The sequence below is a fragment of the Ostrinia furnacalis genome, unplaced genomic scaffold (assembly GCF_004193835.3).
Source record: "Ostrinia furnacalis isolate ACB-3 unplaced genomic scaffold, ASM419383v2 OfSCF0526, whole genome shotgun sequence".
In the NCBI taxonomy this organism is placed as follows: Eukaryota; Metazoa; Arthropoda; class Insecta; order Lepidoptera; family Crambidae; genus Ostrinia; species Ostrinia furnacalis.
In genome coordinates this window covers 323,068-343,621 of record NW_021130765.1, presented here as the reverse complement: position 1 = coordinate 343,621, position 20,554 = coordinate 323,068, and the positions used below count along the sequence as shown (strand labels likewise).

At 36.9% G+C, this 20,554-nt stretch overlaps 3 protein-coding genes across 4 annotated transcripts in view; 2 read left to right on the top strand and 1 right to left on the bottom strand.

Moving 5' to 3' along the window:
- The first annotated feature begins 705 nt into the window (after positions 1 to 705).
- Positions 706 to 5,096, top strand: LOC114366064 (RING-type E3 ubiquitin-protein ligase PPIL2). The gene is made up of 9 exons (XM_028322833.1): positions 706 to 926; positions 1,004 to 1,223; positions 1,313 to 1,622; positions 1,817 to 1,941; positions 2,076 to 2,220; positions 2,442 to 2,590; positions 2,714 to 2,865; positions 4,541 to 4,730; positions 4,853 to 5,096. Exons 1-9 carry the CDS (start codon positions 895 to 897, stop codon positions 5,084 to 5,086), a joined length of 1,557 nt encoding a protein of 518 aa, XP_028178634.1. The 5' UTR covers positions 706 to 894; the 3' UTR covers positions 5,087 to 5,096.
- Positions 5,097 to 5,305: 209 nt separating this feature from the next.
- On the bottom strand, positions 5,306 to 6,341 carry veli (L27 and PDZ_signaling domain-containing protein veli). Its single transcript, XM_028322831.1, has one exon. The coding sequence runs from the start codon at positions 6,247 to 6,249 to the stop codon at positions 5,653 to 5,655; it is 597 nt and encodes a 198-aa protein (XP_028178632.1). The 5' UTR covers positions 6,250 to 6,341; the 3' UTR covers positions 5,306 to 5,652.
- Positions 6,342 to 6,503: 162 nt separating this feature from the next.
- The window catches only part of Pax (paxillin), a 46,898-nt gene continuing 32,847 nt past the window's right edge, over positions 6,504 to 20,554 (top strand). Inside the window, exon 1 of one of the 2 annotated variants that reach the window (XM_028322846.1) lies at positions 6,504 to 6,684. In XM_028322846.1, coding sequence (XP_028178647.1) covers positions 6,672 to 6,684 — 13 coding nt within the window. In that variant the 5' untranslated portion in view covers positions 6,504 to 6,671. Of the gene's footprint in view, positions 6,685 to 11,022; positions 11,298 to 20,554 lie in introns of those variants that run through there. The other variant, XM_028322845.1, reaches the window with a different exon arrangement.

Genomic DNA, 20,554 nt, shown 5'->3' with positions numbered 1-20,554 from the left:
TTCTGCAAACCAACCACAAAAACCTTATCTGCAATAAAAGTAACATGAAAAATTGGAAAAGTGGAAAACAAACAACACTGCTGAACAACACCACCACACGAAAAATGACAATTTTGACAATGTCATGAATGTCATATCCACAGAGCACGTCAAGCCAAAGCAGACTTATTTTTTCTAGGGCAGGGCTAAAACAGTGAAAGCCATAGTAGTGCCTAGCCTTACTGTGGCCTTACAGAGCCCCGATCACGGTAACTTTTAACGTCAACAATCCAGACACGCTTCTCGATTCTGCGATACGATTGGTCGTTCAACAGCGTACGTCAGCTGTTTTGACCAATCGTATTGCAGAATCAGAAACGCGTCTGGATTGGAGACGTTAAAAATTACCGTAATCGGGGATCAGTCTATCTAGGCCTGAGCCCCGATTACGGTAACTTTTATAGCGTCTACAATCCAGACGCGTTTCTGATTCTGCGATACGATTGGTCAAAACAGCTGACGTACGCTGTTGAACGACCAATCGTATCGCAGAATCGAGAAGCGTGTCTGGATTGTTGACGTTAAAAGTTACCGTGATCGGGGCTCTGTAAGGCCACAGTAAGGCTAGGCACTACTATGGCTTTCACTGTTTTAGCCCTGCCCTAGAAAAAATAAGTCTGCTTTGGCTTGACGTGCTCTGTGGATATGACATTCATGACATTGTCAAAATTGTCATTTTTCGTGTGGTGGTGTTGTTCAGCAGTGTTGTTTGTTTTCCACTTTTCCAATTTTTCATGTTACTTTTATTGCAGATAAGGTTTTTGTGGTTGGTTTGCAGAAAATAATTTCTCTTTTTCAGCAGATTCTGTGTCGAATTCCTACTTGAAATCGCTTGTTAAATTAAACTTAGCAAACATGGGTAAACGACAGCATCAGAAAGATAAAATGTATGTACTGTCAACTACTGTATTTTACTGGCTTAAAGTTTTCGAAATTAAGTTTATTTATGCTTATTGCTTTCTAGGTACTTAACCTATACGGAGTGGACTACTCTATATGGTGGGAAAAGATCTGGAACTGCTGTGGAAGAAGATACAACATTCAAAAGACTTCCATTCGATCATTGTTGTTTATGTCTTCAGCCTTTTGACGATGCTTACTGTGATCTCGACGGGAACGTATTTGAGCTTCAAGCCATCATCGACTTCATAAAGAAGTTTAAAATCAATCCAGTGACTGGCAAGGTAAGCTATCTGAATACCTACTATTACTTTATTTTAATTTTCAATAAAAACACCATTTCTCATATTTTTAAAAATTATTTTCATTGCAGAAAGTTGATGTCAAGTCTTTAATAAAACTACACTTCCATAAGAATGCTGAAGATGACTATCACTGTCCGGTACTGTTCAAACCTTTCACGAAGAATTCCCACATCGTGGCAATACGAACCAGCGGCAATGTGTACTCCTACGAGGCCGTGGAGCAGCTCAATATCAAGGGCAAGAACTGGAAGGACCTCATCAGTGACACTCCCTTTGTTAGGAGCGATATCATCACCATACAGGACCCCAATAACTTGAATAAGTTCAATATTTCCACATTTCATCATATCAAGAACAATTTGAGGGTGGAGACTGAAGGTATTCTTCTTTGAAATTCAATAATAGCTTATATCTGAAAGAAAGAAAGAAAAAACATTTTTTGGTACCAAAAAATAAAACAGTACAATCAACTTAAAAGGCAAAATACATTGTACCAAAATGTCTGTCTGGAATCAATTAATTTAGTAACAGAATTCAAATAAATATTTAATTTATTTTTAATGCAATTTCAGAGGAGATTGCAATGAGAAAGGACCCACATGCAAAGCTGAAATGTGTGTCAGCTGAAACAAAGGATATATTGCAAGAATTGGAGAAAGAATACAAGGCACCTGAAAAGGTTGAAACCAAAAAAGAGGTTGGTGTCAAATATTAAATCTCATTTATTCTCTAAAACAATCATTATTTATTGCTATGTACAGAATATTTTGGCTATTCGGGCCCAGGGCATTTCTCTTTTCTTTTCATGTATTGTAATAAATTAAATTTCAGGTTGCTGATAAATTCAATGCTGCCCATTACTCAACTGGGATGGTCGCAGCCAGCTTCACGTCCACTGCGATGTTGCCGGAAACTGTGCACGAAGCTGCCATAATTTGTGAGGATGAAGTCAAGTATGACAGAGTGAAGAAAAAAGGTATTAAACGTTTAACACATAGTTTTTTTTAGTGTAATATGGCTGTGTAAAACATGTCCTGAATTAACTTCTTTCTTGGCCAGAGAACAATCCTGATTCTGTGGACACAACAGTATTCTCTAAAATATAAAACAATAAAATGCTTATTTGATTTTCTGGCGTTAAGTTAACACATTGACTTATTGTCATACTCAAGAGTTATTAACCATTTTATTTTCCAGGGTATGTCAGACTGGTGACAAATTATGGCCCCCTAAATTTTGAGCTGTACTGTGACGTCACACCTAAAGCATGCGACAATTTCATCAAACACTGCAATAATGGATACTACAATGGGACAAAATTCCATAGGTCTATAAGGAACTTTATGGTGAGCTGAAGAAAATAATTTTACTTATGAGAAAAATACCAATATTACCATATTACATTAAAAAAATCTGTTGTTTTTGGAGTATTCCTTTTAGAATAAAGATAAACTGCTTATTTATTTCAGATCCAAGGGGGAGATCCCACAGGCACTGGTCTTGGTGGGGAGTCAATATGGAAGAAGCCTTTTGAAGATGAAATCAGGCCTAACCTACATCACATAGGAAGAGGGATTCTTTCCATGGCTAATTCAGGGGCTAACACTAATGGATCTCAGTTGTATGTATTATAATCATAATGAAAATCAATTTTGATGACTGTATAAACTAGAGATGAAACGGATATCCGGCAACTATCCGGTAGGCCGGATATCCGGCCTGAATTTACTATCCGGCCGGATACCGGATATTAAAAAACTACAACAATTTCCTATTAATAAAATGAAATATTTTAATCTTAGAGGTAAACATCAATAAAATGGCTTATAATAATGACGGCTTTTATTTAAAATTCAAAAAGTTACATAAAGCCATAATATTAAGGCCTTTAAAAAAACTAATTTCTTTTTCTGGGCTATTCACTCTAATGACGAATACATAAATAGTAAATATACACGGTGGCCAAAACAAAAAGAAAAATTTAGATTCCTTACATCAAGGTGTATCTAAATCACCCCCATGTGTATAATACGATTTTGCTTAGTTTAGGAGATAGAGTTAATTTTGTGATATTTTAAAATTCTATGACCTAGTAGGTTTAAAAAAAATATCTTATTTTTGGGTTGATTTTTCTCAGATTTCTTTTTTTTGACAGATTCGATATTAATTGCATATATTTGAAAAAAATTATCACCTTCCTATCTTTGATGCAAGATACAAAAGTTTTGCTAGAAACATTAAAATTATGCTTTTAGCAGAACACTAACAAATTTTCAACTTAAAAGTTTAAGTAAAAAAAATATTATTCCGAAATAATAGGATTCCCTATATTAATTCACTCTAAGAAAGTCAAAAACATGTAACGGAATCTCCGACTTACTACTGTAGTGGAACGATTACAGGAAATAGTGGCCCATTAAGTACATGTTTTTTTGTATTATTATGAATGTTCAGGAAACGGCGCAGTTTTTGAAATGGTTTTGGACTTATGGAAGTAATTTTTTTTACTTAAACTTTTAAGTTGAAAGTTTGACAGTGTTCTGCTAAAAGCATAATTTTAATGTTTCTAGCAAAACTTTTGTATCTTGCATGAAAGATAGGAAGGTGATTATTTTTTCAAATATCTGCAATTAATAATGAATCTGTAAAAAAAAAAGAAATCTGAGAAAAATCAACCCAAAATAAAGATAAAAAATTTTAAACCCTACTAGGTCACAGAATTTTAAAATATCACAAAATTAACTCTATCTCCTAAACTAAGCAAAATCGTATTATACACATGGGGGTGATTTAGATACACCTTGATGTAAGGAATCTAAATTTTTCTTTTAGACCTCACTGTTTTGGCCACCCTGTATGATAAGTAAAAATATTGCCAGATAAAATAGGCGATCATTTTTCACTGATGGTCTGATGTCATGATGATGCAGTTCGGTCAGATTACGCAGCAAGTAAACGAATCACACACTCACGAAGGCAACCGAAATCGCCCGAATTTATCTGCCCCTTAGACAAGTGGCAAAATCCGACATTCTATTCGGACTGATTCGATTTTCGAAAAGTGTGTCTAGTCTAGTCTACTAATAGACCCACTGATCGCGTTCGAAGCACCTGTGCGGCGCTAAACTCGTCACGACATGCAACGAGACAATGGGCCAACTATCCGGCCGCCGGATATCCGGCTATCCGGCCTAGCAGCTGGCCGGATATCCGGTATCCGGTATCCGGCCAAACTACTATCCGTTTCATCTCTAGTATAAACTGTACCACTAAAAATAAATACTGTTGTATTTCAGTTTTATAACATTTCGATCCTGTAAACAACTCGATGGTAAACATACAATATTCGGGAAACTTGTTGGTGGCCTGGACACACTAAACATAATGGAACAAATAGAAGTGGACAACAAAGACAGGCCAGTCCACGACATCATAATAGAAGTGGCTCAAGTTTTTGTAGATCCCTTTACAGAGGCTGAAGAACAGGTAAACACTTATTTTTAAATTTGTTACTGCTTTTCAACTAAATTATATGTAAACAAACATATTGAAATGTTCCTAATGGACTAGGTTCTAACAGATTTAGAAAAAAATTTATTCATTTTCAGCTTGCAATAGAAAGAGCTGAAGAATTAAAAAGAAAAGCTGAATCTGAAGGACCAGGAGTAAAACCGAAGAAGGCTTCAACACAACCACTGAAGGTCTTCAGAGAGGGTGTAGGGAAATACCTAAATCTTCAAGAACTGGCATCAACAACCAAATCTAAGGCTCAAGAGGCACCGCCACCCAAAAAACCTAAGAAAGATCCCAAATACAAGTTTGGTAGTTTTGATTCCTGGTAATTAAAAACTGCTGAATAAAGTGGAATGTTTTCAATGTAAATATTAACTATGTAAAATAAATAAATAATAAAAATTATTACTTTACAAAATTCATTTTATTTCAGATGAATTTCTAGAATACTGACAAGATTTTATAAACTAAATCAATGTGCTAATAATATTAATAATGCTAAATTTTGCTACACATTTTTGCATTTTAACTTATCTATCAATTTTAGAAATAGATAAATATGCTAACAATCATTTTATCATTTTCTAAGGCTGACTAATGCATACATTTGTGATAGAATTTAATTCAATAACTTCAAAATGTTTCTTTTCATATTCTTAACTGAAATATTTTTATTTTATGTGATGAATTAATAACTTCATTCTAATATTGATGTCTTACAAATAAAATATGAATATAACAATAAAAATGTGCAATATAAGTACATTTTAATAAAATACAACAAGAAAAGTTTAACATTACACTGTATAACATATTAATCTAAATGATCCTTTACTTTTACTTAAGTACTAATAAAATTCAATGACTGTATGAACACAAGCTGTGAGGAATGACTTCAATTGTAGTTTTGGCGCCTCCTGGCTGTTCTCTGTTTGTCAAATCTCATTTCCATCTCTTCTAACACCTTTGGTGTGTAGCGAACAACCAACTTGACTGACCCAACAGCCTGTTTCAATAATTCAACAGCTTTTTCATGGTTTTCTCCCTCCACAGACACTCCATTTACAGAGAGCAACTGGTCTCCTCTTTTCAAACCCCCATGGCGATCTGCGACCCCACCTGGTATAATCCGGGATATGTAGATGGGTGAATTTTGTTCCTTACCACCCATCACGTTAAATCCTAATCCTTCTTCGGTCTTAGGGAGTTCCACAACTCGAGGATGGGCATGTCCTTCTGCTGCAGCGAATGCCGCCACAGTCGCCTTCGCCGTAGCCGAGGCTCTGATATCAGCCGACCCTTGGATATCCACAGTTTCATAAACATGCTCATAAACCTCTCTCACAGCATTCAAGAAGTCACTCTGCAGCACTTTCTGCAATGCAGCTAATTTGGTTGCAGGCACCTCTCCACTTTGCTGAAGTTTTTCCAACAGTTCAATAGCCCTTTTTATATCTCTAGCTAAGGTCAATTGCTCCCCTGTGCTGCTCATTATAACTCGAAAGTATTTGAATCCAATAAGAGGAAGGGCGTAATTTTAAACAAATTATAAACACAAGATGACGAAAGCAACTATGACAGATGAGAAAGACCACAGAGTAAGACAGATCGATCAATACTTTTTTTAGCTGTTTTACGGCTCTGGGTTCCAGCACTTATGTTTACATGAATCCAATAGTGCCAACAAAAAGAACTAGAAAAGAAATGTCAAAATTGACAACATGTTAATTTATGTCAAAAAAACGTCACCAAAAATTCTTGGGTTGTTGCGATTTTTGTTTTAGTTTCAGTATTTTCTAATCAGTATTCTCCGCTCAGTTTTTATGATAGATTTGCAGTATTAAAAGCAAAATTCTGATTTACTGTCTTAAGTGTGATCGTGCTAAAACTGAAAAGTCTAGATAAGAAGTTGCCATGGATGACTTGGGTAAGTTAATTCTGTGATCATAACCTGTTTGGCTTGTTCTATAACCTTAATAAGGTGTTAAAAATAATAATCAGGACGTCTAGACGATTATTATTACGCATAAATTGATGGCAACAACGTATAAAATAGCTAATAACAACGAAGTAGATGCATACCCATCGAAGTTCGAACTCATCATCTGAGACCTATAACATATACTTTTAAGAGAACTTACAAAAGAACATAATCATAGAAAGTCGCCAAATTATTATAAATCTCATTTCAACTCAGTTTCAGTTTTGTACAGTTTGTGGGCCTTTGTCTGATAAGCTTTGTTTGTATAAGATAACAAAGTTGGTATAACATTTGTTGCATAAAAGCATTTCTCCCACACTCATGAAATCTGGTCTCTTACTAGTAAATTACTGGACTTTGTAAAGCTAAAATACTTATGAATGGTTGAGCTTGAGTCATCAACATTGAATAGCTTTCAAATAAGGTAATCCAACCACGACACACCCAGTTCCTAATTGCAAAACAGAAATTCAATTCTTTTAATAACATGATACATCTTATTAGCTAAGTATTATCTAATTATAAGTTATTTTCCTGTGATCTGACAAAATTGACGATGAGCCATTCTATTTCACGTACAAACACACTCAAAAACAGATTCTTTTTGCATTTTTATAAATTAAATATACATTACATACTGGACATAAAAGTAAGATTATTAATTTTCAATTGGGCCTTCTAAACTTATTAGGTACTTTTAATAATACCTATGTAGGACAAGTTAATAAAATGGTTTTAAGGGTCATTCATGACTTATTATTTACCTGCTGTGAACTGCTGACTTCTCTTTATTTATTGTTGAATGTTGATACTTATATAAGTTTTAATCTTGAAAGGCATTCAATAGATGTTAGTTTAGAATTTAGATAATTCTGAAGTCAGGAGTTTATCTAAATATTTCAAGTTAAATGTTTTATTTTTAGATACAAATTGGCATCTATATGTCATTGTGGTTTTTACCTCATAAAGTATTATTTTCATTGAAATATTGCCTAATTAGTATTGAGGATACAAACAAATAAAATTGATATTTACATGATCAAAAATATTATGTAGGTATATTTGCATTGAAAATAAATGAATTTTGATTATAAGAAAACAACATGATTAATTTATCAATTAATAACCTGCTCAGAAACACTATCTCCTACCTTAATGTTGCGTATTTCGTAACGCACGTCGCACGCGCAGACTGGTAAACAGTGCGTCAGTAAAAAGTTGTTCCTAACTTCTGTCACTTAATTCCCTTCACCCTGGTGACGTACTCCTATTATACCCTTGCCAATTACTCCATTTGCCTTCAAATATCCGGTGTACAGGGCCTGCATTAATCCGCACTCATTTCACGCCATCACATAAATGCTGCGCTGTAATAGGGCCTAGTAATGGCCCCTGATGGCTCCCTTTGGCGTCCGCGTGATTAATGACGCCTATCGAGGCCATCTCCCTACCTTGCAAACGTCTAATAGTCGTAAAATCAGCTCTTCACGAATTTGGGCGTGACCTTTGTTGACTTTTTAATATGAGTTTGCTGTTAAATTTTACCACAAATCTTGTAGGATTTGCATGTGTATTCAGCTATTTAAAAATTTACTGTTGTACTAATTTAGCAATTAAATCAGAGGCATAGATTTGATGGTTAACTCCTCAACGTTTGGGAGATAATTAAAAAAATACTAGGGCAGGGCACAAATCGTTTATAGTTGTTTATAGAATCAATGTTAGTTCCCTGATAAATTACTGCAAATAATCTGCTTTACAAGCAGGTTTACGGTACAAGCAGGTACGTTTTTCTCGCCTCTGGTTTTGTGTAGGAAACAACGACAATCAAAATGATAGAGCCCGATTGATTGGCATCAAATAACAAATAAACTAAGGTTTGATTGATTTGAAATATCCCAGATAAATATTTACAACCATGTCTACAATTTTACGCAGTCACCACGAAGTTCAAGTCCGAGCGTAAAACACAACAACTCTTGAAGGAATTCAAATAAATCAAAGTGGCCATCTGTCTTGCTTCCCATAGACGATCCCATTGACGAAGTGCAGCCGCGTGCCAATCCTCGGAGATAAGTCTTCTAATGAATGCTTATTTATTGCTTTATGCTCTGAATGTATTTTTGGACCAAACACCTTTGATGCACTGCACCATAGTTTCTGTCTATTAGATGTCTGTCTGGTTAAGTTCTACAATAGTTTGTTTTGGTTTTGATCGATCTGTAAATTGTCTTCACCTCCCAAAATCCATAAAGGAACACATATTTTTAAGCACTAGTTATGGTCCCTTACGCAGCCTTTCCCTGATACCGCGGTGCGTTTCATCACGCAATGTAACAGTAAAAATGTGGTTAATTTGTCCACTCCCACATGTAATTAAGTAAATTACTCCAATCTGTCGTACTTCGTTAGCGGCCGTGTCGTAATAGGTGGGCACACCATTAAGACACACCCTCCGCGTACATGCCATTGTCAACATTGATGATTTATTGGGCAGTTAGAGTACATCAACGAGTATTTATTCTGCAAAGGCTGCAATTTCCCTAATAACTTTCTTCCTAATCACCACATCCAGATTAGCCCGCGCTGATCTGTGATTACGCGTGTTATCACAATCCCTGTGAAGTCATCATGACGTCACGGGCCAGGTACGATGAGTTGCGTGTTTCTTTCCCGACCATCTATCAGTCGGACGCGTTCACCCAGCCGTAATAGTTGTGGATCGGGAATTTCGAAACATAATTTTCTTTTCGTCAAAATTGAACGATACTCTACTAGCATTTCTAAGCATTTAAGTACGTTTGGTTTTGAATATTAACCGTGTGTTGTATTTAATGTATTCGAATATTATAATCAACAGCTGGCTGAACTGAATGACGTAGTATTTGTACATGTCCCTTGCCATTTGTAAACATTACTCTTCTATTGATGTTGCGAGTAATTTCACTTTTGGCAGTTGGGCTACATTGATCTTGGCATTTATTCAATGCTGTTACAGACGGTTTTGAGTTCAAGTCTGAAGCCGCGTTAACCCGAATTAGTGTGCTGTGAGTACCAACGATAGTTGTGTGATCAGAGTCGGTTTGTCTGTCGTTTGATCTATCTAGAGCTGTATAGCGGTCATGGCATCTCGCAGTGTTTGCTCGAACCCATTCCTCTAGTTAGGTATGTAAGTGGGTTGAGCTAGCGTCGGAATGGAGACGGGGACCAGCACAAACATTTACTTCCTTATTAAAGCCCACAGGTCAGGAACAATGGTACAGTTAGTTAGGCAACTCGTAAAACGGACACGCCGTAAACTGCAATTTGCTGTTTTAATGAATGCCCGATCACGAATGGAATTATTAAAATTCCTGCGTGCTGTGATTCCACCTGGCCATTCCAGGAATTTCAAAGACAATGTCGTAAAGTTTATACGGAGTTTCAGTTCCAAAGAACAGATCAAAGGATTTAAAAGCGGTTTTTCTAATGACTATCGTAAATTCGAGAAGAGTGAGAGTGATGAGCCGGAAGTGTTGTCAGAGGACACTCGTACGCATTACGCAGTTCCCGGATGCGGCAGAGATTGTGCGGGAACAACGAAATTAGAAATACCACTCATGATTGATCACTTTCTCTCAGAATGCCACCTACTCAACTCCTGAATTTAAAATTTTCCTCTAAACCTTCGTTATTGTTGTTTAGATCGCCTTGACGTTGCTCACAAACACTATCGGCCGGGCAGATCATTAAATTAGTTTTCATCAACAGCCCTTTACAGTCCACTACTGGACTATGAGCCTCCTCCACTATAGTGGAGGGTTTTGCCATAATCCCCATAATTAGTTTTACGAGCCACTAAAATACGACACTGTTAATTAAGTCGAGTTTATAAACGGCATTCCAAAACGTGCTCAAATCAAGGAATATTTAAGTTAGCATTTTCATCATAAATCTAACTTCCATGTCGGAACAATCGTTCAGTCTTGACGAATGCATTCGATTTGTGGCCGTCTTCGCGTATAAATAATCTCCAGCCGGTGGGACTGGAGTGGCGTGCGCCGGCGCCGGCAGCCGAGCCGATGTTGGTGATCTCTACGAGACTTTAGTTGTGACTGGGACGCGTTGACGAATACTCAACTCGGAGCTCACCTAGCGAAAGCGTCACTCGCGACCTCGTCCCCGTGACATTGTCTTATCACTTATCAGTGCTTATCGATATACCGATTCAAATCACCGATATGTGGCCGGCCAATTATCGACTCTATACGCTCTAAGTAAATGCATTCTTGACGGTGAAAAATCGTGTGATAGACGTTCATTAATATTCAATTCAAGCGCTGGTGGTAATTGCAACTGTTTTCTGCATTTTCGCATCGAGTGGGACGGTGTTTACGCGGATCACGTGTAGGCTGTGATTATGGTGCTTTGAGCTCGCTGTGGATATAGTGGGTGTTTTATTTCTAAAAAACAAGCTCGCGATTGGCCCAAGATGGATCGGACAATGTATGGCAAGGTGCTGCCAGGCACTTACTATCCATTCCGCTGCGCGATGAAGGAGAACGGAATATCGCCGGGCTGTGAGTATTGTGTTTTATCAATATAAATTAAATCGACTAAAATTATATCATAGCATACACCCTCGTGCGTTTGTTTACTATTACTGCGCTGAAAGTGTTACGCGTACGTTGCAGATCATTGCGTGCACTCTCCATTTCATGAATCCACCCAACATTATTTGTGTTTATATCCCGTAGAGTGCATCCAAACGGCGTTGGTTGATCACTTGTTTATTTACTTTAAGATTATTGTGTGAAGTGCTACCGTTACTTTTTAGATTTCGACTGTAGTAACTCTACAGATGTTATGTTTGCCAGCTTGTTATTTTTGGAGTGTTTAGTGGAGTGTTGTGTCATAAGTGTCAACAGGTTTGAAATCTTGATAATGTTTTGCCGTCGAGAGTTTTTACATTTTCTCTGTGATCGTGGATTGCACGTGGACTTGTGTGTGTGGAACATACTTTGTGAGTAATGAGTTGTATGTGAAGTCATCGCAACTGTTGGGTAGTAGTTTAATTTGGTCCCATTAGCATCATTTAGTCGGGTTTGCGGTTTTGTTCTGGCTTCTTTTATGACGTCCGCGACTATTCCTGGAAGACCTCGTGGGTGGGACCTAATATTTCTAAATTTTACTCTGCCATTAACTGGTTTATAGACATTTGAAGGGAAACTCTGTAAACATTTTACGTGTAGCGAAACTTTCATATTCTGCGCTTTTTATTGTGTTCGGACCGTTATTTCTCTACTTCCATCATCTTAGATGGATCCATAATATAGTGTGTATGTATTGTATTGTGTTGTGTTGTATGACATCAGCTGCCCGCATGGTATCTGGTGTTAATCACAATGCTAATGAACACCGTGGGCAGCGTCAGCGTAAAGCCAGTTGTACATTGAAGGCTCATAGTATATCCAGAAAAATATGCATTCTCCTTCTTAACACAAGTTTGATTTATTTTCCTTCTGCGCGTTAATGACAGTACCTTGATAAAATTATTGAAAATAATAATGCTAGCTTGATTTTTATGCGAGTCTCTAGGTTTCCACCTGAATCGTACGGATTAAAAGTTTCAGCAGTTGTTTTGTTACATACAAGTGCTGTGAAAAGGGCCTAATACAAATAATGTGTATTGGGTCTTAAGATCAAAATAATAAATCAATCATATTTTGGGTAGACTACATAAAATTCTAATCACGTGTGGACGGTGGATATTACGATGCTCTGTTTATGGCGATACAATAGACCCTGCTTTGTAAATAGTAAACACAAGGACAAGTATATGTATAAGCACCTTTGGAGTTTAATATGAACCATATGTTTTGATATCATTCGTAGAGTTGGATTCTGTGTGAACAATTACAGTGGATTTGATTCTGTTCTTATTCTATCCACAGAACTTTTTAGTATCAATCACTTCCAGCAGTCTTACGATCATTGTTCACGGGTTCACCCTTTTAAATAGTATTTTCGTCAATAAGTATTGTGTTTCCTTCAAATCTTAATACTTTATCTTAAGAATAGTGTCTTTTTAGTATCAATGTCATTATCTTCATCAGTTCTCACTTCAACACGTCTTATATCCGTGATGACAGCAAGTATCATGTCTCTGGCTGTTCTTGCATTTACAATGTCGTTCCTTATTACGGGCATTTGTATTACACCCACTCTGAGCCTTGGTGCTTGAGATTTACGATCCAGATGTACTGTGCCTAGATTACACTTGTGTGTTCTATACCTATACGAATAAGCATACGAGACCCTTATTGAAAATTGCCTTAAATTTTTACTTAAAAAGTTTGTGCAAATGTTCTTCATACACATGCTATTTTATTTAGTTTATTATAAGGAAAAAACAGTGATGCAAGTCAAGGATTGACATCATCTGTTCGCGTAAACAGATCCAGATTAGTGACACACTCGTTATTGTAGGACCGTGCACCTCATTCACCTTGCAAACAATACAAGGTCGAAATTCAATCATGTTTGTTATTTTCATGGTATTAATTTTCACCGTCAGTAACAAGTGAATGCAACACAGCATTAATGTTATATTTATGTTACACCTCTATTAAATCACCTCTATACTACTAATATTACGAATCTGAAGAGCTTGTATGTTTCGTGGAACGCTAATTGCAGGAACTTCTCACTTCAACCGCCTCTGTGGTCTAGTGGTAAGACCACCTGCTTCAGACGCAGAGGTCCCGGGTTCGATTCCCAGTGGGGGCAGATTTTTCTGTTCGGTTTGGTTGGTGGTAGGGCTTGTTCTAAGTCCGCCTGGCTAGCTACCACCATCTTACCTAAGTCTGTCGCCATAACAACAATGTTAACAGCATTGTTGTGTTCCCGCAGTAAGAGGTGATAGCCAGTTCCTCCGTGGTTGAGGATTCCGGGTGAAGCTCGCTTCCACCTTCGGCCTGATCATCACTTACCATCAGGTGAGATACAGGCCAAGAGCTTCCTCGTTGTGGATAAAAAAAAAAAAACTACTGGTCCGAATCGAAAAAAAAATATTTTTCCATTTATCGAGGAAGGTTAGTAAATAAATAATCAATATTGGTAGAATTACCGTGACCTTGGCATACTCCTGGCAGGGGAGAAGGAAAGAATTTAAAGTTCACGTTGAATGTGGCAAACCAGTTTCCATTGAGCATGAATATGTCGTAAATAAACTTGACTCCGGTGACCTTTGTGAGGTTGGGTGACATAACGCTGCTCATGTAACGCACGATGATCATGGGTTTAATGATCGTCAGGATACAAAGCAGGTGTGTTAGGTTTCGGTACTATTGTAGTTTTGTTGCTGCTGTAAAGAGCGGTTTCCTAGGACAGGCTAAAACTGTAATTTAACACAAAGTTCTTACCAAGCCTACATGCTATTTTGTTTATGCATATAGCCAAAGACCCACAGCCTAAGCATTATCTTTATCTACTAAACTAGCTGTTTTGACCCTCTATTGTTTGTTTTCATAAGTCTAGTAGATATTCAATAATGCCTTAAGGATCTCTTCTTAATTTACCTCAGTCAATATTCTAAACTTTATTAAATACGCATTTTTATGAAACTGCTACATGTATGCTAATCTAGGAATGTTCGCTTAAAACTATTTACATTTTAATGTTGTCCCTACAAGTAAACTCGTGAGAAAGAATTTCATACTTCGTTAGCAGAGGATTATGCAATAAATTAGACCATACTTTGCTAAGATCATACAATTTGATAAATAATTCACATGATGTCGCGTCGGCCATACCGCCCCGGGTTAGGCGGCCTGCTGGGTATTCTGTTTATAATCAAAATATTTATGCAAATCCACTCATTACAAATGTATAAAACGTAACTGAAATCGGAATTTGATTAAATTGATTACATTATCGATCGTTTAGTTAGAGTAAGTGATGGCCGTTGGCTTCTGAAGGGAAATGTTGTAAGTTGGCAGGATATAGGTAAGGTCTAGTAAATATCTAGGATGGGTTGCACCATCTTAAATTAACTATAACAAACGTCAAAAGTCAGTCCAACTCCATACAAAAACACCAGTTATGGTTATTACGGTCAAAAGTTAAGGTGGTGCAACTTAACAGTGAAGCTACTGCATTTTTTTCATACTTATGGTAGCTTCAGTTACATTATGTGACCAAATGGCGTTACTATGGATGTGGCAGAGTTCATTAATCACTTTAACAGTGATTCATTAAATATTACTATGAATAGGTTTAAAATTGGACTTCAGAGACCTCACGACAATGAGTCAGTCTTGACGGAAGGCCAGCACCGACGAAAGTCACATTGCCTTAAAAGTCCCAAGCCCTAATAAGGATATCCATTAACATCTTGATCTTGTAGTATGGATTCGCGTCACCTTCAGCTCAAGGGAGGAAATAAGGTCTTCCAGTAATTGTATTATTATTTGTTTGTTCGCTTTCGTACAGAAAATACTGTTTAAATGTCTAAATAATTATGGATGTAACATTGCATTTATGGTGCTCTACATCATTCGAGTGAATTTGGAGATAAGATTCATTATTAGTTCGATGGTGTATTACTTTGCTACTGAAGATAAACCTGAACTCAAAAACTTACCATTTATATACCGTTAACTGCCTCTATCTTACTGCCAAAATAAATATAGCACTTAAATATTTGATTGTTCTTTTATTCTTATTATTAATAATCTTACGCTTCTTGTAAACAGACCAGATCAGAACCTATGATCAATATTGGTTCATTATTCGTTTCTAATTGAACATGATTCACTACCTATTTCGTATTAGTAGAACACAATGTTGCTATTTAGGAATTAATTAGTGCGCCTGAGTTACCGGTGCTTGAACCCGAGTTATGCGCGCTCTTGGTGCTTCAGTTTTGTTGCGGGCTGCAGCTTATTTCCTTGTTCCATAATTAAATCTTCGATCGGTGTTTTATCTACATTGTAAACTGTATCTTTAACGACTTTTTTTGCACTAAAAACATTTTAAGGATCACTGCCCAAAGACAAATCGGTTTAGTGAACCTTTTTTAGTGCTACCAATAAATTCGGATGTTCCAGATTCAGTTTAACTGTTCAAAAACACGTAATATAAACCGTTTTAAAACGATCGTTTCGTGAAATTTACAATACCATTAATCTGTTTTTATTGGTTTTGTTTTGCATTAGCTTTTCTATTTTCCTACAGATTTGATTAATTTGTCACTGTGCACAATATTTTGACTTTAACGTAAAGTATATTTTTTGCACTGATTACTGTATGAACTTTGTAAATTTTATTTGATTTCTTTGTAACTAGGGTTGCCAGGCGTCCGGATAAAGCCGGACATAGTTAGGCTTTTTGATTGCGTGTCCGGCCAAAATAACCGATGTCCGGCTTTTGTTAGGCTTTTTACGCCAGGCGAAAGTCGAGCCACAGAATAAGGCACGCACGCATCAGGACGTTAGGCAACCGATGAATGTCCGGTTTTTAGGGTAAAATGTCCGGCCAAATGAAGCACATAGTCCGGTTTTTGCGTTTTTGGACCTGGCAACCCTATTTGTAACTAATACGTATTTTTTGGCAAATTACTATTACTACCAAAAAATTTTCCGTTTGAACTTGTTTTTCGTAATGTGAAAAACGTGTAAGTGTGGTGTACAATAGAGAACATCTATCTAAAAACTAATTAGAACAACAAAATGATATAAGTCGGTCAGTAGCTCTTTGGATATTACTGCTCTTATTCGTTTAATTGTCACAAATTGGCTCAATGCCAATTGGATCTCAATTTGTTGATTATGCGTGGAATATTCTGCAAGATTTTCTATTTACTTCATCTTCAGATGTCATTTAAGTTTGTTGAACTTCGTCAGTTTTCCCAGATGTGGAAATGAGAGAAAGCGTGTGACCGTTTAACAATAGTCAGTAGTTGTTTACTTTGCTGCAGTAAAAGCTTCCGTCTATTAGTGATTGAATTGAATTGCTATTTCTTGTTTTACTGTGGCGTTTCTTATCTCTATTCATATTTAATTTTGTTTCCGCATTTAATTTCTCCCCATATACGTTTTCCCATTCAGTAGTTGAATTATCTATGTTGTTATCTGTCCAATATAGTGATAGTAAAGTATTTGTTAAATTACCGGAGAGTTTTCTCTAAACATTTGGTGTAGAACTTGTGTACTTATTCATAGCGTTTATGTCAATGTTTAATTCTTGTGTCATCAAAACAATGATTCAGCTAGGTGACATAACTAACATGTATTATGCGCATTTTATTGGATCATGCCAAAATGGTCTTCCATTAGAATACAATCCGATTAGCTTTTATTCGCCATTTATCCCTGAAACCTTGACCTGCTTCGCTAATCTAAAAGCAGACACGCTAAGGCGATTTTGCCCCTCTAATGTGACAGAAATTTGCTATTCATTCATCACTAAAGAACTAGTAGCCGCTACCAACTCTACATTATGGTATACTAAAGTTATTGTCAGGTTTTTGCAGTTTTGGTTGACCAAACCAGTCTGTCAATCTGAAATTTGACTAAGTACACACACATTGAAAAAGTTATTTTTTTCCGATTGATCATTAACCCTTTACAATTTTTTATTATTTTTTCCAATCGTTAAATCTTCTTAACTTCTTTTTGATGATGTTTAAATATACTGATGCCAACGTACTCGTATATTTTAATAATGTTTTCCTGAGCCTTTTTGTTTCAAAAATTTCTCGTTTCGTTTGCATAATCTTACGCTTTTGAATTTGTTGATTTATCTCGTGTGTTACGGTAACTCGGTGAATGACCTCATTAGATTTGAGTCAGATGCCAAATTCTTTCTTTTCGACCTTTATTTTTGTCGCCTCTGTTACCGCTTCTGTTATTTCGTAAATAGCCCAGTTTGTCATTTCTAGACATTCGCTTCCTTCTGTCAGTCGCAGTCAGTTATTTGCCACCTAGATCTTGTAAAGCTAAAGTATTTTTGTACAGCAGTTAATTGTTCCAAATGTTGCTAACCGCGGGACGATGCCTATGAGTTATAGCTCCGTAAACGTTGTCGGATTGGCAATAATAGTCAAGACAGATTGTCAACCGGCCATATTAGTGACAGTTATAGCTACTTTTTCATTATCCGATATGCCCTCTTTCCATATTTCGGCTAGTTGTGAGCCAAGCCGAGGCCCTTTCATCCCACCCACTCTAATCCTGGTCACAGTCATTATTAGGTACTCAATTGGTTTTTAGGGTTTTTTAGTGATTTTTGGTTGTGAAATACTCATGTGAACTATTCTCGTTTCCTTCTTAGAGCCTATCTTCCTGTCCATGTAAATAATTTACTCCAAAGTCTGCTGTTTTATAAAGTCCAAATTAATATTGTGTACTAAAGCGCCACCTATCAACGCTGTCGAACATCACGTGCGAAACGCTCGCGCCACAACTTTATGGGCTGTTACATCATTTACTAGAACCAGTTGGTTCCACACGACTCGGCCAGATGGCTTCTTTTACAAGTTCAGGAAATTTTTATAATTAAATTATTTGCTATAGGGATTTCAATCTGGTGCGTATAGTTTGATATGCCGAGGGAGGTGAGAATCGATCGTTATCACCGCGTCGCCCGTGACGTCACGGGTGCATTAACCGCTGCAACGTCGCACCCGCCCGCCCACGCTCGGGAGAGCGGCAATGTCACTCCGGTACGTGGACCTACCACAATTTGCACAGTTGTTGTTCTGGTAGATTTCACAAGTGTCCTCTATTAATATTGGGTCAAAAGTTTAATATCGTGCTTTTGTGAAACATACTGGTATGCTTTGATTCTCCAAATCACGGACTGTTCCGAAATTAAGTTCATCTATTCTGACTCTAAAAGCTTCGGCCAACTACAAAGTGGTGTATAAATTTTCCCAAGACTCCCTTACCAGTGTTACCGGGAACATAATGAACGGGTTGCTGTAATAAACAAAAGTGCTATAGTTTCGCCGGCTGCCAATACGAATTCCGGCTCAAATACTAAACATATGGCGGGAGATCGCATTCCTGCGCGTCGATTCTGGAATAACCACTCAGTTTTGCTATAATCCTCGAACTGGCCAGTTCGAATCGTGAGTTTAGGAATATCCTCCAAGGTTTTTCGCGGAAATGTCAGGTGAGTCATCGCTTGTGGTCTGTTGTCATTGGTTCATGATGCTCGTAACGTTTAAAATGGAAATTAAACTATGTTTCGATGCCTTTTTAACGTAACTTTTAAAATACACTCAACATCAAATAAACCGCACCTTCCGCAACGCGAACTTTTAAAGATTTTCTTCTGACACAATCATGGTACCCCAACAATATTGGTGTTATTTGAAAGCCCAATAAATATCCTTAAAGAAAAATAAATTTCATTTCTAAATAAATGATTAACATATACCATAAATGTGACTTGAAAATAGACCTTACTTTGGGCTCACCTCTGGGATCAATTAGACCAATTTTTATGGTTATAAAACCAAATAAAGATCTCACGTGTCCTCTTTAACAGATGGATAGCGATTAATCCCAACTTAACAGTTTTATAGTCATAAAAAATGGCTATAGCGTAACTACCTATTTTTTGAAGAAGTGACTCTGGATCCTTGTAAAGACACATTTTTGGGGTAAAAAAAACCTTTCCTTTAATGAAATGAAGTTTAGAACTAGGCTTTCAAATGGTACCAACGTTAGTGGGAAGTGGGGATGCATACGTTTGATAAGTGCTTGTCGCGGGAGGCGCGATTTATTTGATGCCGAGTGTAGTTTATAGTTATTTCTTTAATGGGAAGCAATTTGTCTTGTGTATATTTTTGAATTTTATGATAATGCCGACATGCAAACTCGTATTACTCGTACATAAACATGTACTCGTATGTAGTTGGCCAAACAAAACAGCAAGAATTTAAACTCATCGTCCTTTTCGTATATCTAGTGTACCAATGCAGCAATGTTATGTTGGATGAAGCATACCTACATAGATGCTGTTCTAATAAAGACATCGGAGCATTGATTGGTTTGACTAGCTAACTCAATCTGATACGTAGTCGTACACAGTAAATGATATAGTGACTTGCGCCTATCTCCTGCGTGATTGTGTGTCAAAGAACTTGAATCAAAGGTTGGGTACGCTGTCCCTCCCATTATGGACGTGTGTAGGTTTGGAGCACATGCCGGCCTTTGCGGAAAATCTTTTCTGGAAAGTAAAGACATTCCACTTTTGTAAGAAGTGCTACATGGGTACTACCTATCTAGTCCTATTTGTTCTGCGGTGGAACGATGTTGGCGTGAGACCGGTGTAATTTTTTATTGTCGTTCTTATGTTTTTGCCAGTTTGCTATTGATCAGAATTTTGATGGTTAGTGGTATGGTCACTAATCGGGATATTGTCACGGATATTCTATTGTTATGTATTTGCTTGAGTTTGAGTAGCCTTTAACATCTAAATATCGTAGAACTCTATTGGATTAGTTACATGTATTAAAAAAAGTTACTTGTTGATCAATTACTTATTTATTCAGGATACTAATTTATACATTTCCAACATTATAACACCTTAAAGTTAGTACTTCTTGCTTTAAATGCTCCAATCGAACTGCCTGTCCGGCGGCATGCCCGCGATAAGGCAACTTCCCCTTCCATTCGTCAAAGTCAACCGGCTCGAAACGACTTATCGACAGCATGCCCCGGAAGTAGTCAAAATCAATACTTAAATAACAATTTATTCTAAATTACTAAATCGTATACAATAAAAATTCATGAAATACATATGTAATTGAATATAATATAGAATA